At 40.9% G+C, this 19,290-nt stretch overlaps 1 protein-coding gene across 2 annotated transcripts in view; it reads left to right on the top strand.

Annotated features, from left to right (window-relative positions):
- LOC119899335 (nucleosome-remodeling factor subunit BPTF-like) overlaps positions 1 to 18,521 on the top strand; it is a 49,924-nt gene extending 31,403 nt beyond the window's left edge. Inside the window, exons 22-36 of one of the 2 annotated variants that reach the window (XM_038713867.1) lie at positions 139 to 269; positions 555 to 669; positions 1,031 to 1,248; positions 1,633 to 1,873; positions 2,127 to 2,404; positions 2,768 to 2,881; positions 3,238 to 3,399; positions 3,892 to 3,974; positions 7,251 to 7,476; positions 7,648 to 7,973; positions 9,897 to 10,070; positions 10,789 to 10,981; positions 11,675 to 11,759; positions 13,717 to 13,903; positions 16,089 to 18,521. In XM_038713867.1, the coding sequence (XP_038569795.1) occupies positions 139 to 269; positions 555 to 669; positions 1,031 to 1,248; positions 1,633 to 1,873; positions 2,127 to 2,404; positions 2,768 to 2,881; positions 3,238 to 3,399; positions 3,892 to 3,974; positions 7,251 to 7,476; positions 7,648 to 7,973; positions 9,897 to 10,070; positions 10,789 to 10,981; positions 11,675 to 11,759; positions 13,717 to 13,903; positions 16,089 to 16,125 (2,570 nt within the window). In that variant the 3' untranslated portion in view covers positions 16,126 to 18,521. Of the gene's footprint in view, positions 1 to 138; positions 270 to 554; positions 670 to 1,030; positions 1,249 to 1,632; positions 1,874 to 2,126; positions 2,411 to 2,767; positions 2,882 to 3,237; positions 3,400 to 3,891; positions 3,975 to 7,250; positions 7,477 to 7,647; positions 7,974 to 9,896; positions 10,071 to 10,788; positions 10,982 to 11,674; positions 11,760 to 13,716; positions 13,904 to 16,088 lie in introns of both variants that reach the window. The other variant, XM_038713866.1, reaches the window with a different exon arrangement.
- The last annotated feature ends 769 nt before the right edge of the window (positions 18,522 to 19,290 follow it).

Here is a 19,290-nt window from a genome sequence, read left to right as displayed (position 1 = left end):
TCTTTCTTGACTGGTTGTTAAAATTGACAAATTGCTTCTCTGGAAACCTTGTCTTCACCCTACACCTCTCCTCATGCCTCTTTCTACTGATTTCATGTTCACTCTGGTATCTTTCTGTTTCTCTTCTCATCTCTGCAGGTGTGGTTCAGCAGAAAGTGTTGGGTATCATCCCATCCAGCACAGCAGGCGGTGCTCAGACCTACACCACATTCCAGCCCCGCACTACTACACTCAACATCAGGCCCAATACCCCAGGTTCCCAGCAACAGGTACATGTGCCTTCTCCCTGCTCAAAATACCCATAGTTGTTTTTTTATTTGTTCATTCTTTATGTGCTCACAACTGTTATCTGTACGTCTTCTGCTTTGCTTATTTCCCTTTGTTGCCTTCTGCTTTTTTTGTTGTAGTCACTGTATTTTCAATGTTTGCAAAAAGCTGTAGTAGTACTGATTCTCTTACCTTCACTGTTGGCACTTTCTGACAGTTCAGGAAGGAGATGCTTGCTTTGAAACAATTAATATGTAATGTTTTCATGAAAATCTTTATCCTTCTAGGTTCTGGCAGCTGGTGGTCAGATCCGTCCGGGAATGACAGTGATCCGAACACCGATCCAGCAGACAGGACCAATGGGAAAGACAATACTCCGAACACCCCTCGTGGTCCAGCAAGGTAATGTACTCTTCATGAGAGTTTCCTCCCCTATCTGTAAAGCCTAGTTCACACTACACAATTTTTAGCCTGATTTGCAGATTGGCGAGCTCAGCGACGGTCAAGCTGTGATAAGAGGTAAATCAGCGATCGTTATGCGGTTGCCTGTCGTCATTTAGTAGTGTGAACGCCAAAACGACTTCAAGACTCCCGTCACAAGACACCAAGTTGTGTAGTCTGAACAGCACGCCGATTGGCCGGCACTAAAAGTCGTCGTGTAGTCTGCACAAGCCTTAAGTCAGCATGTGGGCATGTGCCCAGTTGATATAATTCTGAAACAACAACTGACTGGCCCTTAATGTCTGAATTTGTTCTCTTCCAGGTCAAGGTGGACAGCAAGTAGTGACACAGATCATTCGTGGCCAGGCAGTTTCAACTGCAATATCTGGGGCCAGCCCTGTTGCCACCGTCACTGGCCAGGGGTCTGCCAGCCCTACCTCAGCAGGACAGGCAGTGGGCCAAACACCACCTGGCACCCCACGGGCGCAGGGGCAAGGCCAGGTTAAACTCACCCTGGCACAGCTCACCCAACTCACACAGGTTAGTGAGGGAGACAACAAAACTCCAGGATGTCGTGTGTCAGTCATAGAATTGTTGTAAATCCATTGACATAAGTCCAATATCAGTTTGGCTCCAAACCAGTCCTAGTCCAAGACTTTCCAGCTGGGGTTCTGTGTGTGGAGTGTTACTTGTTTTGTTAATGCAGGAGATAATTAAAGTTGGTTTGACAGCTAGAAAGTTTTCACCAATTTGTAATGAGGCTGAGATTTTGTGGGATAAAATGTGATTACTAAAATTAATGTATGCTTTGCATAATGGGATATAACCACAGTCTTTCACCACAATTCATTTTGGGTTAGACCGGATTATAAAGTGTGGTTCACCTACTAACAAGCCTTTCTCTCTCTCCTCCGCTTCCCATAGAAGCAGCAAGCTGGGTCAGGTGTGGATCGGCAGGCTGGTGTCAGCAGTACCCAACAGGCTCTGACGGTGATGGTTCAGGGCCAGGGCCAGACCACCGGTCAGCTGCAGGTCATACCCCAAGGGGTCACGGTCATCCCAGGGCCTGGTCAGCAGCTCATGCAGGCAGCACTGCCCAACGGCCAGGTGCAGCGCTTCCTCTTCACCCCCTTGGCCTCAGCTGCAACCCCCACATCAAGTGCAGGTATGATAAAAAACAAGCATGGATCACTCAACAGATTTGTTTTTTTCTGCTGTTAGTTGTCCCCTAACTTCAAGGCTTACACTTGAAAATAACTTTGAAAATTAAATGTGAATTTCAGGTGTTTCTGCTGGGTGATGTACAGTGAATGGATAGGCCTCTTGAATACAGAACTACATTAGAAAAGTCACAGAGCAGTTTTAAAGATCACATTTTTACTGTGAAATTCTTCTGCTCATCTCTCACCACTCTCCAGCCACCACTGTTCCTGTCCAGCCCAACTCCACCTCCACCAAAACCCCAGCCCAGCCCGCCCAGCAGGCTGCCGCCCCGGTCCAGGCAGGGGCAGCCCCCTTGGCCACCACCAGCACCCCTTCCACGGCAACCCCACAGGGCCAGTTACCCCCTCAGATGCAGGCTCACATGCCAATTCAGTCTCCCACATCGCTGCAGATGAAAACGCAGGGAGGAACTGCCCAGCTGCAGCTGCAGCAGACGCCCCAGCTCATCAGCATGTCTGGATTGCAGCAGCAGGTACAGGTATATATAACATTAGACATCACCCCAACTCACCTCCCAAAACAGCTGTAGTTCAGATTAGTCCCACAGTTGAGGACTTTATGTTTTGGGCAAACATGTTTGAATTAAGTCTTTAGAAAACCTGATTTAAAAAAAACAAGTTGAATGTGCATGCTCAAACTATTAAACCCAGGTCATTATGTGAACTGCTAATTTAATATATACATCCATTCTTAAGGTGGAGAATTAAATTAAGGGTGCATGTAATGTGGCTGATCTCACAAATGTAAAGATAAGTTTAATGTGAATGTATAAACAAACCACTGGTTTTCATTTCAGCTTTGTTAAATTTGTATATCTTCTGTGTTGCTACTGAAGGTGTTGGCCCAGCTGCAGGCCCAGCAGGGTGGAGGCTCTCTGCCACAACACATCAAACTGCAGCTTCCTATCCAGATCCAACAGACCGGGACCACCTCAGCTCAGGGAGGACAGGTAGTGCAGCAAGCATACTAAACTACACCCTAACTTATATAACCTTGATAGGACCTTGCTAGGTGGTTTTGATCCTGGTAAAACTAAACAAATCAGAAAATGTTCTGTATACACTGGCTTTCTGCCCAACTCATACCATGGTTGAAGAGTAAAATATTAAATCATTTTAGCTTTCCTTACTCTTCACATTAAGCACTTACCTCTTTAAGTGGCAGCTTTCTTTTGCAAAGCTGAATACATCCTTTATAAACTGCCTAAACTGCTTTTTTATATTAGTGATTAGTCGAGGACCACTACTACATTTAGACAGTAGTATTCAAAATTGTATACCTCATCACACTATACTGTCTGCACAGATTGGGAACGTAGTGACCATCCAGGCAGCTTCTGTCCAGGAGCAGCTGCAGAGAATCCAGCAGCTCAGAGAACAGCAGCAGCAGAAGAAGAGACAAGCCGCAGAGGCCAAGAGAGAACAAGCCCTCAACGCAGCCAGCCAGAGCGACATCATTCAGAAACAGGTATGTATGTGACCGTGCTCAGGCACCCCTCGTAGCCAGGTCATCCATCCCAGTCCAAGACTAGCTCTCTCCCTGCCATCAGTACATCAGCAGTCACCATCCTCCAATGCTCCACCAAGACTGCGTTTATTTTTACAGTTCAGTTGTTGGGCTTAATACTGCAACTGCTACTCTGTGTGTGTGTTTTCAATGGTCTCTGTGTATTTAACATACTACGCTGTGTTGTCTGGTCACATTTAAAATTAATCAATTTCTGTTTATATTTGTAGGACACATTAAACATGACTAAAGTCAGAAGGGATTGTTGAATTAAGTCCAGATGATTTTTTTTGTATTTAATTATTTTGCCAATGTTTGATTGGAATACAATTTTTTCGTCTGGTGTAGCCATTTCCTCTCAATCTGTAAAAAAAAAAAAAAAAAAAAAAAAAAAAAAATTCTGTTGTTGATCATGTTGTTTATTATGACATCTTCCTGCGTCATGTGTTTCAGGTGGTAATGAAGCAAAACGCTGTAATCGAGCACCTGAAGCAGAAGAAGACCATGACGCCTGCAGAGAGAGAAGAGAATCAGAGGTGTGTGTGTGTGTGTGTGTGTGATAATGTAGGAATGACATACATATAGTCAAAGGTGTCATTTTGTTTTCTAGGTCAAAGGAAGAAAATTTTTCTCACTAATCAGAAGCGCTGTGGCAGAATGTTTGTTTTAATAACAAATGCACCATAGAAATTAAAACAATAACAACACAGAAATAGTAGTAGTATTTTTTTATTCAGTCGTCACACACACAATACAATACATTTAAACAGTATATATAATATACAATAAGTATAAACAATGTAGACAGTATAAATAGTCATCAGTATTAAGAAGTGGCTGAAAAGGCACAGGCAAAAGCAAAATGATTATATATGCCTATCCTACATTCATTTCAATTTACGCTACCTGCCAGAAATAAAAACTGTTAAAGAAAAAGCATTCACACTTGTAACCCTCAAATAGCTTCATAAACCATTCTTTTGAAACCAAAAGTGAGTTACACATTCTTAAATTTATATTAGCAGTGTTTCATAATTTACCCCCAACAATAGAAATACATCTCTGATTAATGCCTTTTTTTTTTTTTTTTTTTTTTTTAGCTTTTTTGTACAGCAAACTTACAAACAACTCTTAAATCATGTTTGTACACCTTTGTACGCAGCCTGGGAGTGACTTTAAACATTATTTGCATTACTTTATAAAATACCAAATCATTTATTTTTCATATCATGGGATTTCGAAAACAGTGGATTTGTGCGATCACAGTAACCAGCCTTATTAATAATACATATGGAATTAAGTTTTGGGTTATTGTCTGTGTGATAGATAAGGTGTCCATGTTCTGATTATATGGAACTGTAACATCGTCACTTAGGCAGTCTGTGCACTACCCCAACCCACCCCCTTCTCTATTTGACTTTTGTCCAACACCATGTTGGGAAGTGCTACACAGCATGGGAACTTTTGGGTGTGTAACCACCAACAGCTGCATGTACTCACTGTGACCCTACAAGCAATAGCAGAGAGACAAACCCATGTATACATTAGAGGAGTTGTACAATAAAATCACACACTGCTCATCCAAACCTACACAGATTTGTAGGGATGCAGCAAGTTTAAACTTCTATATCAAATGTCTATTAGCGTGTCACCATTTGACAAAATAATTAAGATAAAAAAATCATATAATCATAAGACATACTGTCTTAAATGGACAGAAAATTCAGTAGCCTCACTTTCATTACTAATATCACATGCATTGCTCTTAAAATTGGATGCTGGGGGAATGGGGGGTGTTTTAGCTTAGTATCAACCCAGTGACAAATACTACTGTTGGTTTACTGGCACTGTTTCATCAAGAGCCAAACAGTAGGTATTTCCAGAGGGCCAGGTACTGTAGAGACTCTCTGTCTTTCTGGCGAGTGTCAATATGTTTGTTACCTTGAAATACCTGCAATTATATTCTGTAGGCAGAGTTAAAACAGCTCCAATTATAAAAAAATTCTATAAAATGAAAGTTAAAGTAGTGGACTGTTTAGAAAGGCGTTCCTCCTTCTCCCCTGTTTAATATGCTGTAGATAGATGATACTCAGACCTACAGTTGACCTTGACAACCATGTGTTTATGTCCACAGACGGTGTGTCAACACTGCCCTTTCACACAAACCTGAAATACCAAACCCAGACTACCGTGACATCACCACAGCAGTTGTCTGTCTCTCTGCTTATTTTCATCCTTTTTCCATTTCTTCATTTCATCCCTTTCTCTTGCCTTTCCTTCGAAACAAGAATCTGTTAGTAATGACACCGAATTCTGACATCAGCTTGTGTGTGTTTGTGCGTCCAGTTTCTTTGGTCTCCTCCACTTTCACGCTGCATTTGCAGTGTGTACTTCATTGTAGGAACCTTGGACCATCTTTGACCTTGTGCATGTGTGTTATTATGTTTTATTCTTTTGCTGAATGTGAACCAGCAGTTTTCTATCTTAGTTGTGAATGTTAGCGAACACAAGTGAACATACTGCGGCCCCAGAGCCATAAATTATCTTGATTTTACTGTAATATGCTGACATTTTGTCAAAACGTTCCTGGAGATAGTTTTTATAGTATCTCCCAGAATGTGTTTTCTTCTTCACTGCTTAATATTTCTTGCACTTCCTTTTGATTTGTAGGAAGTTATATCATCACACAGTACAGGACCCTACACTTGACCCTGAATCCCCATGTGCATTTTAATTTGCTTGAATCTGTGTGTATGACCTTTCTTCCTCCCTTTCCCATGTTTACAAGAGCAGCGTGGCTTCCCAATCATCATCTATCTGTCCATCTCGCACCATACCTCTCTTTCAAAACCCTCAGCTCCACTCCCATGCTACTGAAGCACAGAGTTTCATACAAATAAACACTGGACAACCCAATACCCCTCTAACATCTGTAAGACACGTGGCCCAGTAACACGAACACTCTGAGCACTTGGTTCTCACAGGGATGATGACACAACTGTGGCGCTTTTAGGAAGCAGCCATGTTAGCTTCGGGATTTTAACAGGCTATGTTGTTTGTATGATTGTTATGTCAGATTTTGTTTTTACATTTTAGCCCTTTTCTGATAGTTCACAGCAGAGAAAATAAATATTTAGAGCCAGATAGTGAAAGGATACAAGAACAGTCCAGAACCTTAGTTAAACCCAGTACTTTGTAGTTCACACAACTGAACCACCAGAATGCCTTAAGGACTTGTGTTGAGAGAAATGCTTTCATTGTTCATTGACACGCACTGCCATTTCTTACATGTGGAAAGTTAGATGTTCACATTTTTGAAGTAGCCAATAGCCTTGCAGGTTGTACTTTCTGAAACATTGAAGCATTGTTTGGATTAGTACTCCACTCCTGCCCACTGGTGTGTCAGAGGGATAACTTTCTTCCTCTGTGACTTCAACTGTACTGACTTTCTGAATTCAAGATTCAGATATGTGATAATCCTTTCCCTCCCAGCTCTTTTATCCTTCTCTTCTCTCTGAGCAGGAGTATTATGTGTATTTTATGCCTTTAAAAAAATACCCGAGTGGGCCACAGCACTATTTCACGTGGGTCCTCATTAAATTCAGTAGGGCTGTGTCTTGAACTGTGTTTTAGGCGAGACTATAAATGTTTCTGTTGTATTAAAACAGCTGTTTATTCTCAATATACAGTACTTTACTATTCTATACAATATGCATTTATGATCCTCTGTAAATTTTAAAAGGTCAGGAGGATAGGAAGTCTGTAATTAATTCCTGTTCTCATGTTCCCTTCTGCTGTATGTGTATGTCCAGGATGATCGTATGCAACCAGGTGATGAAGTACATCCTGGACCGGATAGACAAGGATGAGAGGCAGGCGGCCAAGAGGAGGAAGAAGGAAGAGGTGGTGGAGGCCAAGAAGAGGTTGGCCAACGCCAGCAAGCTCTCCTCGCTCCTTTACCGGCACAAAGAGAGCCTCAAGATGGAGATCCTGAAAAAGCGGGCGCTTCTCGACAAGGAGCTGCAGCTAGAGGCCCAGGTACTGAGGGAGGGAGGGACAAAACTGCAGAAGTATAAAATATAATTGAAGTTAAAATTAAAAGTGGCATGACAGATGTCATTGTAAACACTTTTATGCCTTTAAAACATTAAACAGAAATGCCTTATGAAGGTGCTCTTTACCGATCTGTCTTGACATTACACTCCTCAGGAAGAGCTAAAAAGGGATCTGCTGCGGATGCGGAGAGAGAAGGAGAGGGCTCAGGCTGCAGCCCACCAGGCCGCCCAGGCCGCCGCCGCAGCCGCTGCCCACAACAAGCAGCAACATACACTGGCACACACGCATGGCATCACCTCTCAACACCACCTCACCGCAACCGTCACCTCTACACACAAGAGGAAACGGGAGGAGGAGAGGGAGACCGTGACGCCAACCAAGTCCAAGAAGAAGAAGATGATCTCGACGACGAGCACCAAGGAGAGCAAGAAGGACACCAAGCTCTACTGCGTCTGCAAGACGCCCTATGACGAGACCAAGTACGATGAAGCTCTCAAATACAAATTTTGTAACCCAGGAGGGAGGCACGGTAGCAGTAGACACAGTAAAAGACAGTTTCAAAAAATCTTATCTAATTTAACCAGAGGACCTTTGTAGGAACTCAGAAACTTTCAACTACAGAAATGTAGTTCCAGTTTTGGTTCCTGCATCCCAAAAAGTCCCTGCTCCTGAGGTTGTTCTTTCCAGAAAGTGTAAGGGGAGAGCTTACGGTACTAAACCTGGCCTACTGGTCAAACAATCCTCCACACTGCAGCAAAAAGCGTAGAGCATTCATTCAGCCTGTAAGCAAGCACTGGCTGTAGAATCAATATTGGGGTGAGGGATGGAATTTCCTGACTAGAAGAAAAAACAAAAAAAAACAAAAACAGAAGTTAACCCTATTTGCTAATTGTATCAATGCGGTCATGTACTAAAGCGGAAACATTTACACAATACCCCCACTGTGGTTATTCCACATCAAAGGATACAATAACTTTGAAACGTTGCTGCTCTGATATTGGAAGCCACATGACTTGATGTCACTCACATGGACCAGTTTTAGTTCCTAATCTTTACCCACTGCCACTCACTGTTAAACAAAGAAATCAATAAATGAAACCCCATCTTCAAGTATAGATCAGATCAGTACAGATTTCCATTTCAACCTCATGACAACCTAATTTAAAAAAACATAACAGTTTGATATGTTTTAAAAACCATGATAGGGCCTCAGTGTTTCCCCTAAAATGAAGTACTATGTTTTCTAATTTTAAAAAATGGCCATTTTACATCATATATACCATTGTTATTTCCTTATCTGTGAACAAATAGTTTGAAAAACTAGAGCAGCTAATAAATAAACAACACCAAAAAGCTTAAGGACTAAACGTGCTGAAGAAGTCTACTGGGGAGGAACTACAACCAATAAATCTGGGAAAAGTAACTTAATTAATTTTGATGCTCTCCACAATTTTACATTCATGGCCAGCACCCAAGCCTTTTTGGGCCTCACCACCTTGGCCTTATAATGGCTGTTAATATGACCTCGGAGTCATTATAGATGACATGTTTGCCTTTTGTATCTTAATTTACAACTTTTGACATTGAATTGTAGAAATTAATATAAAAAGAGGCAAGAACCAGCAAATGTATTCACTCCCTTCTGTATAATTAACACGGCTTTTAATGTGTAAATTAAATCCATATCCAATAGAAACGTCTCCTTTTTAGCTTAAAGGTGACTAGTTTGCATCCCTAATTTGCTTTATCAACCTCTGCCCCTCCACGGTCACCATCGTTCTTTCTTTTCTTAACAACCAGAAAACTGAAATACAATTTAACTATCAGGGTGAAGGCTACAGCACAGTACAGTTACCAAGCTTGTAATAATAATAATGGTAGTATTGATATGCAGCTATGAGTTACTTCCTGTAAATTTAGCAAACGTTACATAGCAGCCATAAAAAGTACTGTTTCCTGCTTAGCTTCTAGACCGACCAACCGACACCGTACATTTACTGCCAGGCTGACAATTTACTGCTAATCTTCTCCTCCGCTAACTTTTACCATCACTTTCTGCCACTCGCTCTCTCATTCAGTCAATCAAATACTCACTATGCACACACGTTATGCAGTGCCCTATTCCTTAGAGGAGTTAAGCTGCTCTTTTAATAGAACCTTTCATGTAGATGTGCTTTGAGGGATGAGGAGAGGGAGCTAGCCAAACGTTGCGTGTTACTGTGCTCGCACAGTGTGCAAGTGAAAATCATTAGTTGTGCATTGAAATTAATGATTTGATAAAGTTTTATGAGTGGCAGTCATAATTCAACAGTGGCGCATCGTTGAATGAATATAGGAGAAACACTGGGGTCTACTGCGAGATATGACTGACAACACTTTCTGTATCCTTTTCCTCTCTAAAGGTTCTACATTGGCTGCGACCTATGTACCAACTGGTATCACGGAGACTGCGTGGGCATCACAGAGAAGGAGGCGAAGAAGATGGACGACTACATCTGTATGGAGTGTAAACGGGGCCAGGAGAGCAGCACAGAAGAGCTGTACTGCATCTGTCAGACACCATACGACGAGTCCCAGTAAGGAGCTCTCTCTGCTTGAAATGTTTGGCAAACCGGGCAATTCCGTAAACAGATGATCAGTGTTGTTGCTTTAAATGCAAAACTGGAATGTGAATAAATTATCCTAAAAATGATATACTACACATACAAAACCACCATTTGTACAATTTTAACTGTCCTGTACATTATCATACTTGTCTTATTCTTGCTCACCCAAGACATTTGACACAAGATGCTATAATATTTTGTAACGTCAACTAAATAATACAGAATGAGTGTTTTATAAAAAGTGAGACCAGACTGCAATCATCTAAACTTAGCATCAGTGGGCTACATCCCAGTAGCAGAAATGTAACCTGAACACATTTAGCATCATTAGCATTTCAGCAAAAGTTTGGTGAGCAATATTGGGAAATGTTTGTCACTAACCTCTCCAAGATCTTGCCAGCAGTAACCAAACACTTAAGTTGTGTCATAAGTTAATCTGATTATAAATCAAGAGAAATAACTGATAAAATGTGAAAAGCAGTCATGTGAAAAAGTCATGCTGTACAATGTTGTTGCTTAGAGAAAATTACAGTTTTTCGTTTCTGTTTTGCTATGCTAACCTCACCTTACCATCTCTTCTCTCTGGATTAGTAATGATAGTTCCTTGATTTTTAAGCCACATTGAAATACAATGCAAAGGGCCCTACATCACATCGCAAGTAAAAGTAAGTACTTCCCGTCTTGCCAGGTTCTACATCGGCTGTGACCGGTGCCAGAACTGGTACCACGGTCGCTGCGTGGGCATCCTGCAGAGCGAGGCCAACCACATTGACGAATATGTGTGCCCACAATGTCAGTCAACAGAGGATGCCATGACGGTCTTCACGCCGCTCACTGACAAGGACTACGAGGGTCTGCGGAGAACTCTGCGTTCCTTACAGGTAAACATATTCACACAAACACACGTGCTTACAGTATAACGTATACAGTCATGTAGCAGTGAATACATCCAGGGTGTAAAACACTACAGGATGGAAGAAACAATAAGTGCCGTGGAACTTTTTTATTATACACTGGCAAAAGTTAACCCTATAGAGACAGTAAAACCAAAATGGTGGGTAAACGAGTTGTGGGGAGGTTTACTCTCTACTACATCTCTGCATGTTTACTGTATAGTTACAAGAACACTCCCAGCTGTAGCTGAAGTAGCAGCACTGTAGTGGTAGTCTTATTACCAGCGAACCCTAACACAGCTCCGCGTTGCTCCACAACTGTGTTAGAGCAGCAAACAAAAGTCCTCTGTGTCCGTCTTATCTGATGGGTCCGACTCCCCAGAGCGCCAATAGGACAGCTGCCTGGCCGCAGCATTTTTTTCTAGCTTCCCTCTCTTTTCTCTTCCTCCTCCTACCTATTCTCCTCTCATTTTCTCCTCCTCTCTCCAGTGGTCTGTGTATGTGTGAGGGAGGGTGAGTGATAGAAGTGGGAAAGAAAGCAAGAGAGAACATCTGTGTTGACCCACCTGCTTCTAGTGTCATTTTTACAGTGCTGTTTGTTTTTCTTCATTGGTTTCAGCTTTCTCAAGTGTCTTGTCTTTCTCTTCATCTCTCCCTTTCGGCCCCTCCCCTCCTCCTCAGGCACATAAAATGGCATGGCCGTTCCTGGAGCCTGTGGACACAAATGACGCCCCAGACTACTACAGGGTTATCAAGGAACCAATGGGTGAGTGGAGGAAATGTGTAAATGCTTTGTCCACATAACAAACACGATAAAGACAACATGGTTTGTAATTATTTCTAAAATACACAGGAATTAGCCCCCAGACCCATTTGGGTCAGCAGCTACTCTGGACCCAAGCCTTTTCAGTATTCCTTATGCAATGCCTGTTTTTGTGCTAGGGCTAAACATTTTATAATTTTTTTTCAGTGACAATGAAATGCAAAAAATACATTCCCACTATTATATTGAATATTATCGCTTTACTGCATTCCCCTTCTTTTTTCTGAGTATTATCACTGACCCACTCGGGAAGTCTTTTTTCCCCCACAGTTTTTCCTGTTTTTTGCCTTTTTTGAAATATCATGTCGCGGCACAATAAAACCATAAAAAAATAAATCATAGAGATCTTTCCAACAAGCAGAGCTGCTTTGGCCCTTGGAAACAATTTTTAAAAATTAAATAAAAACTTAATTTGTCAACAATTTTGATATTTGGGTAATCGTCAATTATCATGATAAAATGCAGAATATTTGCTGGTTCAATCTTCTCAAATGTAAGAATGTGTTGCTCTTCTCTCTTTTTTATCAGTATTAATTATATACTTGCCTTTCCACCTTTTGGAAAAATGGATTAATTTAAAAAATGGTCACATTAATTCATAAAGTTGTAGCCCCAGATTATATCACACAAAGTAACTAAAGGACACAATACAAAATATAGAATCAGTGATCCCGGCTATAGAGAGCTATTCAAACTTTTAACATCATATCTTTTGTGGATTGGCATACTCTTAGTATTGCACTAAGTCGGAAAATATAAAGATCGTGACTCGTGAATCAGCAGATATGCAATGCTGAATTACCAGGAATGGGAGTTGGAGCAATCCCTCTTCAGAAGGGAAAATTGCCTCAGTAGTGCTGTTTTCATTTCCTAATTGCTTTAGCTGGTATGAAGCTGCAGCTCCTTACTGGAAGTAACACCCAGTCTCTATATCTTAAACATTAAAACATGGCCAGCAGGGAGGAAGCCCTCCAAGTCAGATCAAAACGGCCATGTAAATGGGAACTACGTCAACAGGGCCTTTTTGAACTTCCACACAAACAAACCGTTAATGAACTGGTCCGGGTCTGCCTGTGCTCCCTGTGGAAAGGGACCAGCTCCTGCTGGACCGGTCCTGGAAACTCTAGTCCTCCCCTCTCCCTTCCACTGCAAGAAAAAGACCTTGTTGGTTTTCAAAAAAGAAAAAGGAGAGTTTGGCTGCTGTAGCTACAGCCGTTAGTAGTTCTTGGAGGGTTTTGAGATGAAATGTGATGACAGAGAAGAAGGAGGTCTTTGATATTGACCATGAGGTTTACTGGGTGGGGGTTAAGGAGGTTAAGAGTCGGATATGTTTGTTTAAAACGCAGCCCCGGGGACGCCATTGCAGAGCAAACCACCACCAGCAGCAGCAGATTATATGAAGCCTCGGCTGTTGTTAACTCGATTAGTTTCTAACTTGATTTAACCAGGTTAGTAACACACATCCTCTTTATGGGAGACCCAGACTTGGAAGCACTGATTTGACACTTGGATAATGACGCTCTCCTCAGGAATGAAATCGGTCAGATCTCAGTAACTGATCTGGAAGGCTGAGTAGATCGAGGTTAAAGCTGGCAGAGGTTTGGGATTTTTGCTGTCACATATAAAATGATGAACTGGGCTCCCAGGAAACATATTTGAATGTATGTCAAATACATGCCACATAGGCTGCAATTACTTTGAAGCAGACATGCTGATTTGTGGAACAAAGTCCATTAGAAAGGCCAGATATTTATCTGCGATATTTTGCTGCTTCCACATACGTGATGTTTGTGTCTGGCAAGAGTTCACAATTAAATTTGTAGGTTTTTTATTCATTTCTATTACATACTGTACATATAATCAGTAACCAAGTATATTTTTCAAATCCCCTTTTCTTTAGACCTTTCCACCATGGAGGAGAGGTTACAGAAGCGCGAGTACGTCAAGCTGACGGAGTTTGTAGCGGACATGACCAAAATCTTCGACAACTGCCGCTACTACAACCCCAGTGACTCGCCCTTCTACCAGTGTGCCGAGGTTCTGGAAAACTTCTTTGTCCAGAAACTCAAAGGCTTCAAAGCCAGCAGGTAAGATGGGGTTCATGATGATGATCATCCGCACTGATGAGGAAAAGAAACACAAAACTGCAGCACGATTACTTTAAGAAAAGAGAGGGTTTTAGGGCCTTGAGTGAGAGAGCGTCCACCCTGCAGAATTAAGTGTCCTTAAGAAAGAGCCTAAGTCGTTAGCAGTTCCAGCTGTGCTGCTGACTCCGACCTCTGACCTCCTTGGAGATTGGGTAGACACAGACTTTCTCCAATGAGAGCAATAAAATTTAACTTCTCATGGAAAAATGCATGTCAGACGCAAGTGGATTTTATTGACTGCTTTGTGTCTTTGATTGGGTCACCATCTTGTGTTTCCTCTAAACATTAAAATCATGGGGGTTTATTTCTTTTTCTTTTTTTTTTTGGTTCATGACTGAAAGCTCTTATAGCCAGCAGGCCTCATCTGTTTCTGGAACAGGGCAGCATAAAACACTAATACAGATAAATCTTCAATAATACAGTGTAACATTTTAAGATGGGCAGCATGGCTTTCCCTACTTTAGTTTTTTTTTCTTGTCTGCAGACTGTATGAGCTTTCTGTCCCACCGTTGGTCCTCTACAGTTTCATGTTGGTGGTGTCATCATTTAGCCTCAAGTCAGCTGATTGGGGTTATTGAATGTTCCAACTTGAGCTTTTACCACCTTTTCATAAGAAAATGTAAGTTTAAAACCAAAAAAAAAAAACCCAAACTAGGAATCTTTACTATTTCATCATACAATTTATATCTCATATACAGTAGTTTGGAAGCCGCAGTTTCTGCACAATTGATCTCTACACAAGAAATAAGCCCTAATAACTCCGCCATCTGCTTGTGCCTTTAAACTCACCTCACTGCATTGCCCTCGCTGCGTGATGTGATTGCTTTGGGCGGATGCACACTACAAGAGTTTAGCGACAGATTGATTTATATATGTATTAACAATCATAACAATTAATTTTGCTTTGCTGTGCTTTTGGTTATTTACTGAATACCAAGCTGACCATTTCATGGTGAGTTTAAGTGGAGGTAGTGAGAGCTCCACACACATGGAGTTTCTGTAAGCACTTCAGCTCTGATGTGTAATTAGTTTAAGTCTTGTTGTTTGCATCCAACTTAATGTGCCTAAAACGGTGATGTGCTCCACCCGCGTGTATTTACACCATCCATTCTCTCTCTCTCTTTCTCTCTCTCTCTTACAGATTGTGATGTCAAACACCTGGGTGTCGGGGTCACTCTTAAAACAAACAAAAAAACAGAATTTGCTATCCCAGATTTCGCTGTTTTTACTTGTTTAAAACAGCGTTAAAAACTTTGTAAGAATGTGCATATATTAAGCCACACTGTAGGTGTGATCCTTTTTTTTTAATTTTAGAAACAAAGGAAAAAAAAAGTTTCTACTGTCTAATAATGGCAGCCATGTTGGTAACACAAGCATTCAAGGGAAAATGTATTTTCTTACACTTCTTGCAACAGATGACTGATATTTTGTTTATGTTTGAGTTGGATATAAGACAAAATATGAAGTTTTCCTTAGTTTCTCTTTCGCTTTCTTGGGAGTCAGTTTTGAAAAAACAAATATTGATTTTGATTGAGAAATCTGACTCAAGTTCCACACACACACAGGTAATTTATCTTTTAATTTGACAGAAATGTCGTTTATCGTCTTGGTCATAACATGCTGCAGCAGAACATTTTTACCTCATTTCTTAGCCGAGAATTTAAACAAAAAAGCATGCAACATTTATTAGTTTATTTTTATTGGCTGTACCCATGTATAATATTATTTCATGTGCATATTATATCTTTTTGTGAAGGACTATTTTTATGTTCTAATGGAAATAATGGTAGGATCTGTAAAGATAGATTGGAGAAAAATGTAGTTTAGCTGTCCTGTTTTAACTATGGCAAGCTCGACATTCTCCAGTTTAAAAAAAAAAGTCCTTGTATATACACTGTTGGAACATCACATCATACACTTTGATAACATTTCACCAACATGGCTGCTTGGTCTCTGTCAAAGTCTCTGACCCACTGGCATCCAATACGTTTGTTTTGTTTGTTTTTGTTTGTTTTTGTATTTCCCCTAGTGCATATTTTTGTCATATTGTAAAGCTTTTAATAAAAAAGGAAACGACAAGACGTTTTCCAACTGTTCTTCCTCCTCTCTTTGCCTGTCTCTGTAGGTCTCATAACAACAAACTACAATCAGCAGCCTCTTAGCTCCCTCCTAAAGTCCAAGTGTCAAAAAGACAAGCCTTGTGGTTTCCTCTGAATGATTAAACCTCACGGTCCAAGTCAGCTCGCACTGTTGTGAAAGCGCCCCAACCTCCAACACCTCCATTGCAGTGCTAAGGGGAGAGAAAATCCCCTTTTCATCCAAAGTGTCAATGGCAGAGAAGTCTCACCTTCAGACCATGGGAACGGCAGCCACAGACTCTGTTTGGCAGCCTGTTTCACCCCCCACCCCACCCCATGCATCTCATCCATGAGAAGAGAGATTCACGCAGATAAAGTTGATAAGTCGTCTCGTTGGATGTGCAGTTGGCAGTCTGATCTCATGGCAGCAGTTCATTCTGTAGCTGATCACTATATAGTAGTGTGGCCTCTATAGCAAAGTGCCAGCTTTTGATCTTCCCACCCACAGCATACAACTTTAATTTCATCACGTCACATTTTTATGACGCAAACATCCCATAAAAGCCTAGTCCCTGCATCAGATGGAAACATTCATATGGTCAAAAGGAGAACTGAAATGCCTGGTTTCTGCTTCATGTGTGGCTAATAGCAGAAGATGCAGGCATCACATCTATGTACAGTACCTTGAGAGTTTATTCTTGTCATATTTAACGACTATGCCTGAAAGCAGCATTTTACTGCTCTTTGTCTCCCACCAGGAAAATAAAAACATTGAAACCAATCAGATTTCAGATCCACTTTGTTCAGCCAATGTCAGGCGCAGAGTCACCTTCCATGTTTCACATCTAACTCCACAGCACCCAGTTATTTTGACTATACCCTCAGGTGTGTAGCCCTGCACGAAGCATGAACCAGCCTCATAAAACCCACTTGGGGGCACATCAGGTCCAAATGTGTCTGCGATGTGGTTCATTTCACTGTACCTTCCCTATCACCTGATGCAGAGATGCTCCATTTGTGATGGGCGCTAGATTTCACAAATATAGTCTGATAATATAGACAGTTCGATTAACACAGAAACATCGTACGGGTGTATACTGCCATCACTCAAGTAATTCAAGGGGTCTTCATTTTGTCGGAGAGCTGTGTTGCTTTCATGTTCATTTCCAGAGGGGAAACACCCAGGACAGGCCATCCCACACACCACATCCTGCTCCTCTTCTGACCTTTTCTCCGTTTTGTGTTATTCTGAAATGTTATCCAAGAATGTTAACTGGCTCTGTGCTCCTTTTAAACTTTTTTTATTTTAAAGGAAGTCAATCACAAGAAGCGAGGAAACAAGACTGTTAGGCCTTCAGGGAAGGTGAAACCTGTGGCGTACCTAACCCCCATGTACTGTCCCTCCCTCCCTCCATGCACGCACTGTCTTGTCAAAGCTCTGTTTCTGTTGATGGCTGAGTCTGTGAGTCTCTCTCCCCCTTATCTATCAGCCACTTCTTCCAGCATACTTCATTGAAGTTGACAGGTTGGCTCACATATGTCTCTCAACTCACCCTCAAAGCATGGTTAAGTAATTGGATAATGGACTTTTCCGCTCAGCATCAACTCAGTTATGTTGCGGTCTGCGGCAGCATGTCTGAGAGTATACTTTGAGTGGGGACTGGGGAGTCTTTGTGTCATGGGGTTTGTATGAAAATTTTATAGTGGCATTTTTAGCATATTTGGGAACATTTTTATAATCCGTTATCAGTTTTTGTAGGAGGGGAGCAGTCATAAGATGAATATGATTGTCTTTAAGTTGTCAAAAACTGTTTAAACTAAGCAAATGTTTCAGTTTCAATCATAACGTTTTTCTTATTTACTGTGTGTACAAGCAGAGTTGAGAGATAATGTAGCTTCTGTCTTCTTTTCTGTGTTTGTGTGTCTTTCACACAAATGTCGGTCACTTTGTAATCTGATGATGATGATGTTTCATCCACTGTTTATAATCTCTATTGTATATTATGGCTGTCCAAATATGTAGAGAGAAAAGATTTATAGAGCAGTAGAAACTTTTATTTTTCACTCTTTGAACCAGCAACTAAGCCCGCCTGTATATTTTAACTGTCTATTTTTTTGTCTTTAGTTGAAGATTTAGGTGAAATTGCCCTTTATATTAAAAGTGCTGCATATTGTGAGCATACAGGTGTTGAATCGGGTAGAGTGACAGTTAACTCTTGTAAAGAGATTTTCTTTTCTTTTTTGTAAGAAACCAACCAGTTCAACATAACTTCTATATTGACATTGCATTTCTTGTATTATTTATTCATATCAAACGAAAAGTTTTCAGTTTTTTTAGTAATGTTGAAGAAACGTTAACTGCAGGAAAAAAAAAAAAAGAACTCTATGTTTTTAACAGATTGTGGCAACTCCGAAGAGATTCTCTTTTGTACTTGATAGGACATTTCATCCTAGGTAATAAAGTAATGTTTTTGACACCAGTTTTCAAAAGCGTTGTGTTTTCTTTGTCACTGCTCATTACAGCAGTTTATCTAACCTCATCACACAGGGCTACATAAGGTTATTACTGTGCATTGTTTTATTTGTCACAAAGTGCTTCACAATAAAAATATGCATTCGCATGAATAATTGTCTCCATTTCAATGGGCCTGTGTCTCGCAGTGTTCCTCCGCTGGATAAAACAGGAGTGAAACACTTGACATGTTGATAAAGTCAGTGCCCGGTCTGATACCTACATTTCATACGGAAGATTTAAAGCAGAGGAAAGAATTGAAACTTTCCATTAGGGAAAAGGCTGGGTATGGCAGAAATAACATCTGTTTTTGTCAGTGTTGAAGATTATCTGCCATCCATATTTTATAAATGTATGTAGTTACAGGAATTAGCTACATTATGCGACTTAAATGAGATGTATGATGATCTGCATAGCAGTGATAGGAGATACCTAACCTAGCCTAGGGGTTAAGATCCTAACCATGAACTGCTGTATACCCGATTCAAGTCCTGCTGAGGACTTTTGTTGCATTTTTTGTCTCTGATTTCCTATCAACCCTACTACTGTCTTTAATATATTACAAAAACATCACCTGAATACTTCATAAAATCACTTTCCCAGGGGAAGCATATTCAAGGCAAACCTTAGGGAACACCACTATACAGGCTAAATGGCTTATTGATAACTTCTCCTTTTAAGTAACATTTTTAGATTTGGCAAATACGTCAGTTTTAATATTTTTATTTTTTTAGACA

The sequence above is a fragment of the Micropterus salmoides genome, unplaced genomic scaffold (genome assembly GCF_014851395.1).
Source record: "Micropterus salmoides isolate LMB-PRFRI ecotype aquatic unplaced genomic scaffold, ASM1485139v1 Ms_hic_scaffold_12, whole genome shotgun sequence".
NCBI classification, from domain to species: domain Eukaryota; kingdom Metazoa; phylum Chordata; class Actinopteri; order Centrarchiformes; family Centrarchidae; genus Micropterus; species Micropterus salmoides.
Note: the sequence above shows the minus strand (reverse complement) of the source record. Positions and strands in the feature narration are given on the sequence as shown.